The following is a 13,202-nucleotide window of genomic DNA, read 5'->3' as shown; positions in this document are numbered from 1 at the left end:
GGGTTGGGGTGACCCTGGGTGGAGGGTGGTCACGAGCTTCAGAAAGGGGTTCAGCCAAGCCCCTGGGTCAAGGACACAGCCCCAAGCCCCTCCCATTCCCTCAGCCATGCGCCCCCCAGGACCCGAGAGGACCTGGGGAGTCCCACCTGGCAAAGAGGGCAACAGCTTCCTGTTCTCCTGGGAGTCCCCAGGCCTGAGAGCTCCTGCCCTTCCCAGGAGGCGGGAGGAGCCCAGCGCCCCCCCCCCAAAAAAAAAAAAAAAACTTGCCTGGCAGGGGCTGGCCTGGCTCAGGCCCCAGGTCAGTGGAGTGGCAGGTCACAGGATCCCCTGGCAGCATTTCAGAAGAGCACAGGCCCTGTCCCCTTCCCCATCCTTTCCTAGTTAGAACCCCTTGGCCCCTATGGCTGGCTCCCCAGGGGCCTGCTGCAGGGTGCTGGTTGGGGGCAGGGCCTGGGGCAGGGGTGGCTGGGGAGGGGCCGGAAGGGCCCTGGGGCTGCCTCTGTGCATGATGGGGACAAGGGTGCTCATGGGGCTTTGCCGTGGAGGTGGAGACCAGCCGCTCCCCAGTAATAGGTGCTATCCAGAGGCTTCAGCCTGACCCCACTGCCCGGCACAGCGGTCCCCGAACTGCTGCCCCTTCTGGCGGCCCGGAGGAACCGTGTGTGTGTGTGTGTGTGTGTGTGTGTGTGTGTGTGTGTGTGTGTGTGTAGCAAACCGCTCACATTTCGCAAATATATTAGAAAACATTTCCCGTGGCGCCGCTCCGGTGGCTCTGAGGTCTTGGGGTGGCGGCGGCGGCACCCAGCACCCTCCATGCGCCTAGATGACGTTCTCAAACAGCTGCATGGAGCTCATGATGTTCTCGTCCTGGTGCAGAGGGGAGACCTGGTCAGCTGTGGGGCGGGCAGGGGCCAGGTGGCACCAAAGCAGATTCAGTCAGGGACTGTGCCTCCCGGGTGAGGGGCACCGGGAGCAGAGACACCGGCCCAGCTCGCTGGGCACAGGCTGTCTGTAGACCTGCCCGCAGGCCAGGCTGGTATCGCTGATGGTGTGCAAGGCCCCCTGGGCTCAGCACGCCCGGGGAAGGCTGGGGTGCTCCGAGTGGAGGCTGGCAGCAGTGTGGGGCACCCTCCCACTGCCCCCTACACCGAGGGGGGACTGAGTGGGCTGTGGCTGGTGGGAGAGGGGTGTGGGCAGTAGGGTTGGGGAGTGGAGCTTGAAGTCTCTGCCCTTTCTGCTGTTTAGTTAGGATCCTGCTAAACTGCTGAGAGTGTCAGTAAAACGCTGAGGCCAGCCTGCGATCCTCCCATCTCAGCCTCCCAAGTGCCGTGGTTACAGGAGTGCCCCATCCACCTGGCTTGGAGCGTCTTCTGGCCCAGTGTCCAGACGATGGAGGGCCCAGGACATCTCCGTGGGCCCCAGCAGGGCAGGACCCAGTGTGTGAGGACGAGTCTCAGCCACCCATGGGCTCCCGGAGTCCGCAAGCCTCCCGCATACACCCACCTTCTGACAGGTCTCCAGGAACTCCTCAATGGTCACTACCCCATCTTGGTTCCGGTCCATTTTCTGCAACCCAAGTCACACCCCAGCTGAGCCTGTCTCAGGCCAGAGGCGTCCTTAGCCCCAGCCTGCGGGAGCCAGCACCCCAACTTGTCCCTCTACCCCTGCCCCGCTGCCCCTGGCCCGGCCATCTGGCCGCTTCGCCACTTCCCCAGCGATGACCTGGGCTCCTGCTTCCCAGAGGTCACCTCCCGGAGAGGAGCCAGGGCGAGACCAGTGGTGACCAGGCTGGTGACCGGGGCCCCAGCGAGCAAGAGCCGGTGACCAGGGTGGGATGTCAACCCAGGGACCCCTGGAGACGCTGGAAAGCGGGGCAGGGGCTCCAGCTGCGGAGTCCTACATCTCCCTGGGGGCCGGGCGGGGCCCTCCCCTGGCAGGCTGGCTCACCTGGAAGAAGCGGTCCACGTGCTCCAGGGTCGCCTCCTCCCGCAGGGCGGGGTAGGTGTGGCGGCCCATCATGTCATAGATGGACTTCATGATGGACAGCATCTCCTGCGGGTGGGGCAGGAGGGTGGTGTCAGAGGGGGCTGCCCCGGCCGGCCGGCAGGGGATGTGCGGCCGGCAGGAGATGTGCGGGCCGGTCTCAATGCAATCGGAGCAACTCTATCAGACTAACAAAAATGTCTGGGTGGGCGTGGTTGTGTATGCTGGTGATCCTGCTGCCGCGGAGGCTGAGACAGGAGGGTCGCAGGTTGGAGGCCAGCTCTGGCAACTCAGTGGGACCCTCAAGAACTTAGTGAGACTCAGCTTCAAAATAAAAAATAAAACGAGCTGGGTGTATAGCTCAGAGGTAGAATGCCTCTGGGGTCAATCCTCAGTTCCTTAAAAAAAAAAAAAAAAAAAAAAAAAACGCCAGGCGTGGTGGCACAGGCTTGTGATCCCAGCATCTGGGAGGCTGCAACAGGTGGATCCGGGTTCTCAGACAGCCTCAGCTACTACTTAGTGAGGCCTCTGCAACTCAGTGAGACCCTGTTTCAAAATAAAGAATAAAAATTGGGCTGGGGGTATACCTTAGATGTAGAGTGCCCCTGGGTTCTATCCCTAGTACCGCAAAAAAAAAAAAAAAAAAAAAAAAAGTTGAGCCAAACAAAAAACCCACCTGTGGGTCCAAATGTCTGTACCCTGCCTTCAGGGGCCACACCTCTCTTGGGAGGTGTCATGGCCAAGAACCTGGCCTTGACAATTAAGTCTCCCCCAGGCCCTCTTTGTAACAAGGATGACCAGGGATGCTTGTTGAGCTGGATATCAGGATGTACTGTGGAAGGCTGGGTGCGGCAGTGCACGCTGTGAATCCCAGGACTTGGGAGGCTGAGACAAGAGGATCGTACAGGTTCGAGGACAGCCTCAGCAAATAGACTCTCATCAACCTGGGAACACTGTTTCAAGATTAAAAATAAAGCCGGGCGTGGTGGGCACGCTTGTAACCCCGTGCTTGGGAGGCAGAGACAGGAGGATCGCGCAGGTTCGAAGCCAGCTGCGCGCGCTGGCTTAGGAGACCCTGTTTTCAATAAAAAAAATGTAAAAATAGGTCTGGGAGTGTAGCCTGGAGGTAGAAGGGCTTCCAGGAACCCCAGTACCACCAAAAATAAAAATAAAAATAAAGAGCCGGGCGTGGTGGCGCACGCTTGTAATCCCCGCGCTTGGGAGGCTGAGACAGGAGGATCGCGCAGGTTCGAAGCCAGCCTCAGCTACTTAGTGAGGCTCTCAGCAACTTAGTGAGACCCTGTTTCTAAATAAAGTATAAAATAGTTCTGGGAGTATAGCCCGGAGGTAGAAAGCCCCTGGGTTCCACCCTAGTACCACACACACAAAAAAATTAAAAATAAAATAGGGCTAGGGGCGTAGCTCAGAGGCAAAATACCCCTGGGTGCAATCCCCAATACCACCACCAAGAAGATGCACGCTGGCCAGGCGCCAGCTGGAGAGCGGGCGGAGGCCGCCCCAGAGGCAGCAGGCGGCGGCCGGAGAGGGGCAGAGCAGCGGAGGGCCCCCCGCCACTCGGTACCTCTTTGGTGATGTAGCCGTCCTTGTTGATGTCATAGAGGTTGAAGGCCCACTTGAGCTTCTCGTGGACCGTCCCCCGCAGCAGGATGGAGAGCCCGACCACGAAGTCCTGCGGAGGGAGGAGGGAGGAGGGAGGGAGGAGGGAGGGCGAGGGGCGGCGCAGCAGCCTGCTCCCAGCTCACCCGCAGCTCCAGCGAGATTCCGCTCCTGCTTGAGGGCGAGGCACCTCCACAGGACGGTGACAGCCTCCGGCGACATGGTGTGCGCGTGTTGTGCGCGCGCGCGCGCGTGTGTGTGTGCGCGCGCATGTCTGTGCACTCATGCGAGTGTGCATGAGCTCATGCACCTAAGGGACTGGCAGGTGTGTGAATGCTTGGCAGCTGGGATTGACTGAAAAGGAAGATACTCCAACCCATGCTGTCTGGGACGTGTGTATATAAACATATGCATACATAAATACACGTGTTCTTCTTCTGTTGCTGGGCACTCCACTTCTACTGACCCCTCCCTGGTTTACTTTTTATTATTTTTTGGTGGTACTGGGGTTCCTGGAAGCCCTTCTACCTCCGGGCTACACTCCCAGACCTATTTTTTTATATTTTTATTTGGAAACAGAGTCTCTTAAGCCAGCGCGGCTGGCTTGGAACCTGCGCGATCCTCCTGTCTCCGCCTCCCAAGCGCGGGGATTACAAACGTGCGCCACCACGCCCGGCTTACTTTTTATTTTGAAACAGGGTCTCACCAAGTTCCTCAGGGCCTAAGTTGCAAAAGCTGGCTTCGAACCTGCAATCCTTCTGTCTCAGCCTCCCAAGTACCGAGATTACAGGTGTGAGTCACCACCTGGTGAGTTTTGCTGTATTTTTTGTTTGTTTGTTCTCATTTTGAGGCTGGGAGGAAAGCTAGTGTATTTTACTATACCTAAAAACTGTAATTAGTACATATCTTGTCTCTAAACGTATACAGAAAAAACTGGGGTCATTGTCAGTACTGATAAGCAGAGTTGGTGATAGTACTCTCCATTTTAAGAACACAGGGAGTCTCTGAGGCCCAGCACTGAGGAAGGAGTGTTCACTGGGCCAGACCCTGCACCCCTGCCCAGCAAGGTCCTCCTCTGCCTCTGGGATCCTGGCACGAAGTGTCCCAGGGACGGGGCTGGGTGGGGTTCCTGCCCTTTGATGTGTTTGTGTGTGTGGTACTAGGGGTGGAACCCAGGGCATTCTACCTCCAAGCTACACCCCAGCCCTAGTTTTTATTCTTTATTTTGGAACAGGGTCTCACTGAGTTGCAGAGGGCCTCATTAAGTAGCTGAGGCCGTCTGCGAATTATGATCCTCCTGACTCAGCCTCTCAAATAATGGGATTAGAAGTGTGCACTGCCACACCCGGCTTCCCAGCCCTCTTTATGTTTTTACTTTTTTTTTTGTGGTACTGGGGATGAATCCCAGGGGCCTTCTACCTCCAGGCTGTACCCCCATACCTATTTTATACTTTATTTGGAAACAGGGTCTCACTAAGTTGCTGAGAGCCTCACTAAGTAGCTGCGGCTGGCTTCGAACCTGCGCGATCCTCCTGTCTCAGCCACCCAAGCGCTGGGATTACAAGCGTGCGCCACCACGCCCGGCTATTTTTTTTTACTAAGTTGCTACAACTGGCCTCAAACCCGTGATCTTCCTGTCTCAGCCTTCCAGGCACAGGGATTACAGAAAAACAGTCCCACAGGCCAGCTGGGTCCCTACGCCCCTCCTGCCTTCCACGTTTTCTCCAGAAGTCTCTGCTGATCCAAGAGGCGACGCCAGAGACTGCTCGCAGGGGAGGCGGGGCGGGAGCAAGGCCCTCAGCTTCCCGGGTACTCGCGTGGACCGCTGGGATTTTTCTGTGTTACGGCACTGGCATCCTGGATGCTACTGACAATAAAGGCAGTAACAATGTCGCGCGCCTACACAAGCAGGTCGCTGAGGCAGGCGGAGGTCTTGAGCGGCCCTGGCTCGCCTGCTGTGTTCGCGCGTGTGGCCGGCACGCGGTGTAAAAATAAACCAGGCCGCATTATCGATGGGTTATTATTACCCGGCAGGGGCAGGGCCGCCCCGCAGATTTCCTGAGACGCCCTTGGCCCTGGAAGCTGAGCCGGGGCGGTGATCGATCGGGCTCCCTCTCAGCAAGGCTTTCTTCCCCGAAGATGGTTCAGCTTTACGCCTGTAGCTATTTTTAGGGGCCTGGGCTCCACAGACAGGCCTCTCTCAAATGATCCAGTGTGGCCAGGCTGCCGCAGCACGGAGCCCAGACAGGGCCCTCCTGGGGATGCAGCTGGCCTGGTGGGGGCAGGGTGGGGGAGCCACCCCGAGGAGCACTGGGCCTCACTCGCAGACATCTGGGATGACCACCTGGCCTCACTCATGCTGTTTTCTGGATGTTTCTGGACTAGTTTTTCAGTACCAAGGAGTGAATTATGGGAGCAGAGTATGTGGAAACCTCACAATTAGCAAGACAGGATTCTGAGTTAAACCTTGAGCCCCTCCCCCAGCCAGCCATGGGGGTGCACACCTGTAATTCCAGCATTTGGGAGGCTGAGACAGGTGGATCGAAGGTTTGAAGCTAGCCTCAGCAATCTTTTTTTTTGGGGGGGTGGGTTTGCGGATGGAACCCAGGGGCATTTGACCTCCGAGCTACAGCCCTGCCCTATTTTTTATTCTTTATTTTGAAACAGGGTCTCACTGAGTTGCAGAGGCCTCACTAAGTAGCTGAGGCTGTCCGTGAACCGCGATCCTCCAGTCTCAGCCTCCCGAATGCTGGGATGACAAGCGTGTGCCACCATGCCTGGCCAGCTTCAGCAATTTAGCAAGACCCTGTCTCAAAATAAAAAATAAAAAGCTGGTGGTACATGCTTGTAATCCCAGCATTCGGGAGGCTGAGACCGGAGGATCCAGGTTAGTGGCCAGACTGAGTTACTTAGGCCCTCTGCAACTCAGTGAGACCCTGTCAAAATAAAAAATAAAAAATAGGGCTGGGGGTATAGCTCGGAGGTAGAATGCCCCTGGGTTCCATCCCCAGTACCACAAAAAAAAAATAAATAAATAAAAATAAAAAATAAATAAATATAATACAATAAGAAAGGACTAGGGTGTAGCTCGGAGGCAGAGCACCCCTGGGTTCAACCCCCAGTACCAAACAACCCTAAACCTTGACCCCTCTCAAAACGCAACCCCTGTGGGCTGGGGCAGGGCAGGAGCGGCAGGCCCCCGCGCGGGCAGAGCTCAGCGCCAGGCCCCGGGATGGAAGGCAGGCTGCAGCAGGGTGGTGGCTGCCCCCGCCCCCCGGCGAGGGGTGTGTGGGGGCCTACCTCGAAGCGGATGGCCCCGTTCCCATCCGAGTCGAAGGCGTTGAAGAGGAAGTGAGCGTAGGTGGTGGCATCTGGGGAGAGCAAGCAGGGCTGGGCTTGGGCTGCAGGCCGACCCCAGTAGGCAGCCCCGGGGTTCCCAGGCGAGAGCCCCTCCCGAGGGCCAGCGGGGGGGGGGGGCAGCCTGGTCCTGACTTACCTCCCTGGGGGAAGAACTGCGAGTAGATGAGTTTGAAGGTGTCCTCGTCCACCAGGCCCGTGGGGCACTCCTGCAGCGGGCAGCGGCCCCTCTCAGCGACCGGCCTCCCTCCACACCCACTCCCCAGGCCCAGCTGTCTCCAGGGGAGGAGAGGCGGGCCCCTCAGCCATGCTCCTCCCAGGTGGGCTTCTGGGCCAGTCCTGGCTGCCCCGCCCCAGAGAGCCCCAAGGCCCCGGGGTATGACTGCTCTGCAGAAGTTTCTAGAAGGCCCCCGGGCTCTCCGGGACGGGCACTCACGTTCTTGAAGCCCCGGTAGAGGGACTGCAGCTCCTTCTTGGTGAACTTGGTCTGGGCCTGCAGCTGGTCCAGCCCCTCCGGCTGGTGGCGCACGGCGGACAGCTCCAGCTCACTGTCGCTGCTGTCTGGAGGGGACACAGACTCAGGAGGGAGAGACCCGAGCGAGCCGGAGCCAGCGCGGGCCGGAACGGGACTGGAGGGCTTCTCCCCGCAGACCACCACACACGCACGGCCACGCGGAGGTGGACACGGTGATCGCCGGCACACTCACGGTCCTGCCTCCTGCCTGGTCTTCCTCACTCCCCCTACCCCGAGCAAGCCCACCCGATCCAGCCCACCTGAGCAGGCCCCTGCCCCATGTGGGCCGGGAGTGGGGCTGACCTTGCTGTAGAGACACTGAGCGGGAGAGAGGGTGAAGCTCCCCAGGGAGAGAGCCCCCTGCAGCCCCCTCTTAGCCGGCCTCCCACAGTCACACGGGAGCCCCTCGCCACCCCCCCCCCCCCCATGTGCTGCTGTTTGGCCACTTCTGGCTCCGGGACGGTACTCCCATTTGGATAGGAGATCAGGGATTAGGCCTTGGCTTTAAAAATAACACAGCAAAAGGTGAACCATGGCTACCTTTTTGGGGGGGTTGGTGGTCCTTACTTTTCTATTTATTTTACATCTTTATCATTTCTTTTGGAATGGCACACATTTTTATTTGCTTATTTGACATGATTAGTATTAGTATTATTTTTGGCACTGGGGATTAAATCCACGGGAGTTCTGTTTCTGAGCTACACCCCCAGCCCTATTTTATTTTATTTTATTTTATATATATTTTGCGGTACTAGGGATGGAATTCAGGGGCATTCTACTTCCAAGCTACATGCCCAGCCCTATTTTCAATTCTTTATTTTGAAAGGGTCTCACTGAGTTGCAAAGGGCCTCACTAAGCAGCTGAGGCTGTCTGCAAACTGCGATCCTCCTGTCTCAGACTCCCGAATGCTGGGATCACAAGCGTGCGCCACCATGCTAGGCTCACATATCACTTTTACAATACAAAACAGAGCTGTGGACAGGAGAGCGCTGAGTGCCCTGCCTCACGGGCAGGGTGTCCACCCAGAGAGCGCCACCTTCCCCGGCATAAGTGCAAAGCCCCGCTGGGCCACCCCGTCTCTCCTCACAGCACAGAACCAGGGGTCTGTGATTACCTGCACAGCACACGCTGGCCGCTGGCCCCCCTCTGGGCCCTCTGTGCAAGCCCAGCCCTGGGATTGTGCCGAGCTGTTCCAAGCCAGGCCTCAAGCGTACCCAGCTCTATTTCCTGGATCCAAGCACACACTCCACCTCCAAGATAACTACCTCCACGATAACCACTTTGTGTCTCCTCTCTTTAGGCCTCCAGTACCTCCCCCTCCCCATCTTTAGCCCCAGGCTGCGTCCTACTTCACTGCGACAACAGAACCACAGAAGAGAACTTTCTAGGCTGCTCTGAGCACCCTGCCCACCCACCTGCCCCACGTGGCCCAGACACATCTGATGAGCTGTCCCTGCCCCTGCGGTGAGCGCTCTCAGCCCCTCTCATCCCCCAGCGTGTGGCTCCCTCCTTTCCATCTTTCCATCACTGTGGACGTCCTGTAAGCCGGCCCATTCCGCTCCGGGGGCACCCACGCGCTCTCCCAGCTAAGGCACCTGTACAGCGATGTTCACGGCAAGAGGATTTCCGGTGTGGGAGCTGAAGACAACTGGGTGTTCATCACGGCAAGACAGGCAGGCAGGAGACGGAGATCGGCCAGGGAGAACCAGGGAAAACAGAACTCACAGGGCAACATGGGGTGTTAAAAAGAAGGAGTTTGCTTTGGCTAAGAGGCTGGCTGTTCAGACTGGGTGAGAACCAGATGCAGCTGTGCACTGTTTAAAAAGGATACCCTTACTATACAGACGCTGAGAGGTTTCCAGGGAAAAGGCTGGAAAAGATGCCGGGGTGGTGGTGCACGCTTGTTAATCCCATTACTTGCAAGGCTGAGACAGGCGGATCGCAGGTTCACGGCCAGCCTCAATCGCTTAGTTGAGGCCCTCTGCAACTTAGTGAGACCTTGTTTCAAAAATAAAGAATAAAAAAGCATGGCGTGGTGACGCACGTGTGTAATCCCAGCTTCGGGAGGCTGAGACAGGAGGATCGCAGTTCGCAGACAGACTCAGATACTGAGTGAGGCCCTTTGCAGCTCAGTGAGACCCGGTTTCAAAGTAAATAATTAAAAAAAAATAGGGTGGGGGTGTAACTCAGAGGTAGAATGTCCCTCGGTTCCATCCCCACCAGTACTGAAAAAAAAAAAAAAAAAGGAAAAGAATAAGAAAGTTGGAAGTTTCCCAATAATGCAAAGGTGGCTTTATCCTACAGGCAGAATCATCCAAGCATCCAAGGCCGTGCCTCACCTAGTAACAGAGCTTTAAAATACTGGAAGTAGAAAATTCAAAACTAAAGGAGGAACAGCTAAACCATCATCACAGTTGCACATTTTAGCATCCTTTCTCAGTACACGGCACAAGTAAAAGATATAAAAGATTTAGAAACCTCTATCAACCAATCTGACCCCATTAATATTGACAGAACAGCACGCAACAGCTGTCAGAAATCCCACTCTTCTCAAGAGCACGTTCTGTGGTTACCAGGATACACCAGAGCCGGGGAGTAAAGCGGACTCTGCCCACAGCAGCAGTAAGTTAAGCTCGAAGCAAGACACTTAGGAAATCTCAAATATTTTGAGACTTCTAATGAACTCATAGGTCAGAGAAGAGTCTTAAGGGGAATTTGGATTGGATGGGACTGAAAGCTCAGCATACCAAAATTTGCTGGGTGCCAGTAAAGCTGTGCTTAGAGGAGACGATATAGCTTTAAATTCCTTTAGTAGCCGGGCATGGTGGCGCACACTTGTGGTCCCTGCGCTTGGGCGGAGACAGGAGGATCGCACAGGTTTGAAGCCAGCCGCGATGGCTTAAGAGACCCTGCTTCCAAATAAAAATATAAAATAGGTCTGGGAGTGTAGCCCGGAGGTAGAAGGGCTTCCAGGAACCCCAGTACCACCTAAATAAATAAATAAATTCCTTTAGTAGAAAAGAAAATAGGTATAAAACCAGTGACATAAGCTTTTAGACTTAAGCTTCTCAGAATCTAGAAAAAGCAGAGCAAATTAATTCAATTATAAGAAAAGACATAATGAAAACAAGGGTAGAAATCTGAAAAACAAAACAGTCAAACTCAGAAAAGCCATTAAGAAACTCAGAAGGCAAGTCATAATCTGGGAAAACATATCTCCAGTACGTGCATCGGCCAAAGCATTCATCTCCAGAATGTATATTAACTTCTATACACCAACAATAATAAAAAAATAGCTTTTTATTTTTTTATTTTATTTTATTTTTTTTGCAGGTCTGGGGATGGAACCCAGGGGCATTTGACCTCCGAGCTACATCCCCAGCCCTATTTTTTATTCTTTATTTTGAAACCGGGTCTCACTGAGTTGCAGAGGGCCTCACTAAGTAGCTGAGGCTGGCTACGAACCGCGATCCTCCAGGTCTCAGCTTCCCGAATGCTGGGATTACAAGCGTGCGCCACCACGCCCGGCTCACAAATAACTTTTTAAATTAGGCCAAAGTGACCGGGCATGGTGGCCACGCCTAAGCTCCCAGTACACAGGAGGCCACTGAGTCAGGAGGATCACAGGCTCATGGCCAGCCTCAGCAACTTAGTGAGACCCTGCTTCAAAATAAAAAAAGAAAAAGGGCTAAGGGTGCAGCTCGGAGGTAGAAAACCCCCGTATTCAATTCCCACCAAAATAAATGAAGAAAAATAAAACAGGCAAAAGAGTAGGCCAGTTTAGAAAAGGAGATATGTAAATGGCCAATAAGCACAAGACGAGGTGCCTGACAGCATCAATCCAAGAAGTACAAATGACCCAATGGAAACGCAAAGTGTCAGTCACCCGCCATTCTAAAAGGACGACAGCATCAGATGTTGGCGAGGGTGTGGGGCACCTGGAACCCCGTCGTGCTGGTGCAGGTGTAAAATGGTACACCCACTCTGGAGAGCCGCTTGGCAGTTTATTCTAAAGTTAAAACATACATCAACCTTTTGAACTGCTTACATGGGAGAAACGAAGACAGAGAGCCGCAGAAAGACCGGGACAGGAATAATATTCATAAGATTTATTGGAAATAACCCAAGCAGTCAGCAGAGGCACAGGAAGGGGGCAGACGGGTTATAATGGGATACAGTTTCCCACCGAAGAAAAAGGAATTACTGATATGTGCAACCACGAGGGTGCATCTTGAAAATACCACGCCGGGGAAAGGCACCAGATGTAAGAGTTCATGATTCCACCTACACGCAGTTCTGAGTCAGGACAGAACGCAGCAGGCAGGAGGCGGTCACGAGGGTGCGCACGCTTGGCAAAACTCACGGAACCGAACATCGCACATCTGTGCATTTTGCCATATGCAAATCAGACCCCAATTAGCGAAAATAAATACATTAAGCAAACAGATTAGACGTCTGCTGTCGTGGGGATGGGACAGTGAGCATCACACTTAACCTTCTCACTGCAAACAACTTGCAAACTGGAAGGAGAATGCGTCTGGCGCAGGTGTTTCAGGTGTGGGCTGCAGGTGGCGTGGTGATCTTTGAGAGGAGGGAGACTAAGCCCCACCTTCCACCCTGGAGAACCTTCCAGACTGTGCCACCAGGCGGAGGACTAAGCCGGGGAGCTGAGTCTTGCCCAGACGACAGGTCAGAGCCCGGGACTGCTGAGGCAGGTGGAGTTTTCTGCACAGGGCTTTGGGAAGGGGGGCGGGGCGCCGGCAGCTGCCAGGCTTGGCCACAGGCTGTCTACCAGGTTCAGAATGCGCCCAGGACACAGTTGGTGCGAGGAGGGAGGTGGAGTGAGGTCAGGGGCAGAGACCCAAAAGGACCCATCAGGATTCACGCAGCGACGGGAAAGCTGTGGCAGGTGGGGTGGAGGTGGCACCCAGGAAACCTGGGCCAGAAGCCTCAGAGCCGAGACTCTAGAAAGGGCGTGTGTAGGAGTGCAGACCCTGCTCCCGAGAAAACGTAGGAAAAGAAACAGCCGGCGGGTGGCGCAGACATGAGGATCGCGGTTCGCAGACAGCCTCAGCTACTTAGCGGGGCCCTCTGCAACTCAGTGAGACCCTGTTACAAGAAATAAAAGGCTAAGAACTAGGGCTGGAGTGTATCTCTGAGTAGAATGCCCCCGGGTTCCATCCCTGGTACTGAAAAAAACAAAAACAACCCCCCCCAATGCAGTGTAGGAACTGAGAGGTGAGGGACAGAGCTATTATTATTCTAGGCATTATTTTATGGACCCTAAGAATGAATAGACACAGGGTTCAGTAAAGTTACTGGATGCAAAATTAATTTATGTAAATCAATAGGAGGTCTCTATCCCAGTAATAACAACCTAGAAATAGTATATAATAAATTTAATAAATTATAAATATAACAAGATAACCATAATAAAAGATAACATTCATATTAGCCATAAAACTAAACAGTATTAACCCAAACTCTGAAAAGAATGATGATCTGAACTAGGCGTTCCATCTTAGATGGGGCCATATGTGTCATTTCTCCCTAAGGAAATCTGCAAGCATATACAATGAAATCTCGATAAAAAGTCCAGAGCAGGGCGCAGCTCAGCGGTAAAGTGTACCCTAGCACGTGCAAGGACGCAGCATGTATTAGATTCTGGCACTGTTAAGAAAAAGAAAATTCCAGTTGGGAGTTCTTCAGAACCTTGATAAACTTATTCTT

The 13,202-nt window shown here is 54.5% G+C and overlaps 1 protein-coding gene across 2 annotated transcripts in view; it reads right to left on the bottom strand.

Moving 5' to 3' along the window:
- Window positions 1-819: 819 nt before the first annotated feature.
- The window catches only part of KCNIP3 (potassium voltage-gated channel interacting protein 3), a gene marked incomplete at both ends in the record, with an annotated part of 34,585 nt that continues 22,202 nt past the window's right edge, over window positions 820-13,202 (bottom strand). For both annotated transcript variants that reach the window (XM_080711162.1, XM_080711163.1), the window contains 7 exons: window positions 820-867; window positions 1,504-1,566; window positions 1,948-2,052; window positions 3,566-3,673; window positions 6,901-6,971; window positions 7,097-7,166; window positions 7,394-7,518. In XM_080711162.1, coding sequence (XP_080567288.1) covers window positions 820-867; window positions 1,504-1,566; window positions 1,948-2,052; window positions 3,566-3,673; window positions 6,901-6,971; window positions 7,097-7,166; window positions 7,394-7,518 — 590 coding nt within the window. The remainder of the gene's footprint in view (window positions 868-1,503; window positions 1,567-1,947; window positions 2,053-3,565; window positions 3,674-6,900; window positions 6,972-7,096; window positions 7,167-7,393; window positions 7,519-13,202) is intronic.

Source organism: Muscardinus avellanarius, assembly GCF_963383645.1.
Source record: "Muscardinus avellanarius genome assembly, chromosome: 15".
Classification (NCBI taxonomy): domain Eukaryota; kingdom Metazoa; phylum Chordata; class Mammalia; order Rodentia; family Gliridae; genus Muscardinus; species Muscardinus avellanarius.
Note: the sequence above shows the minus strand (reverse complement) of the source record. Positions and strands in the feature narration are given on the sequence as shown.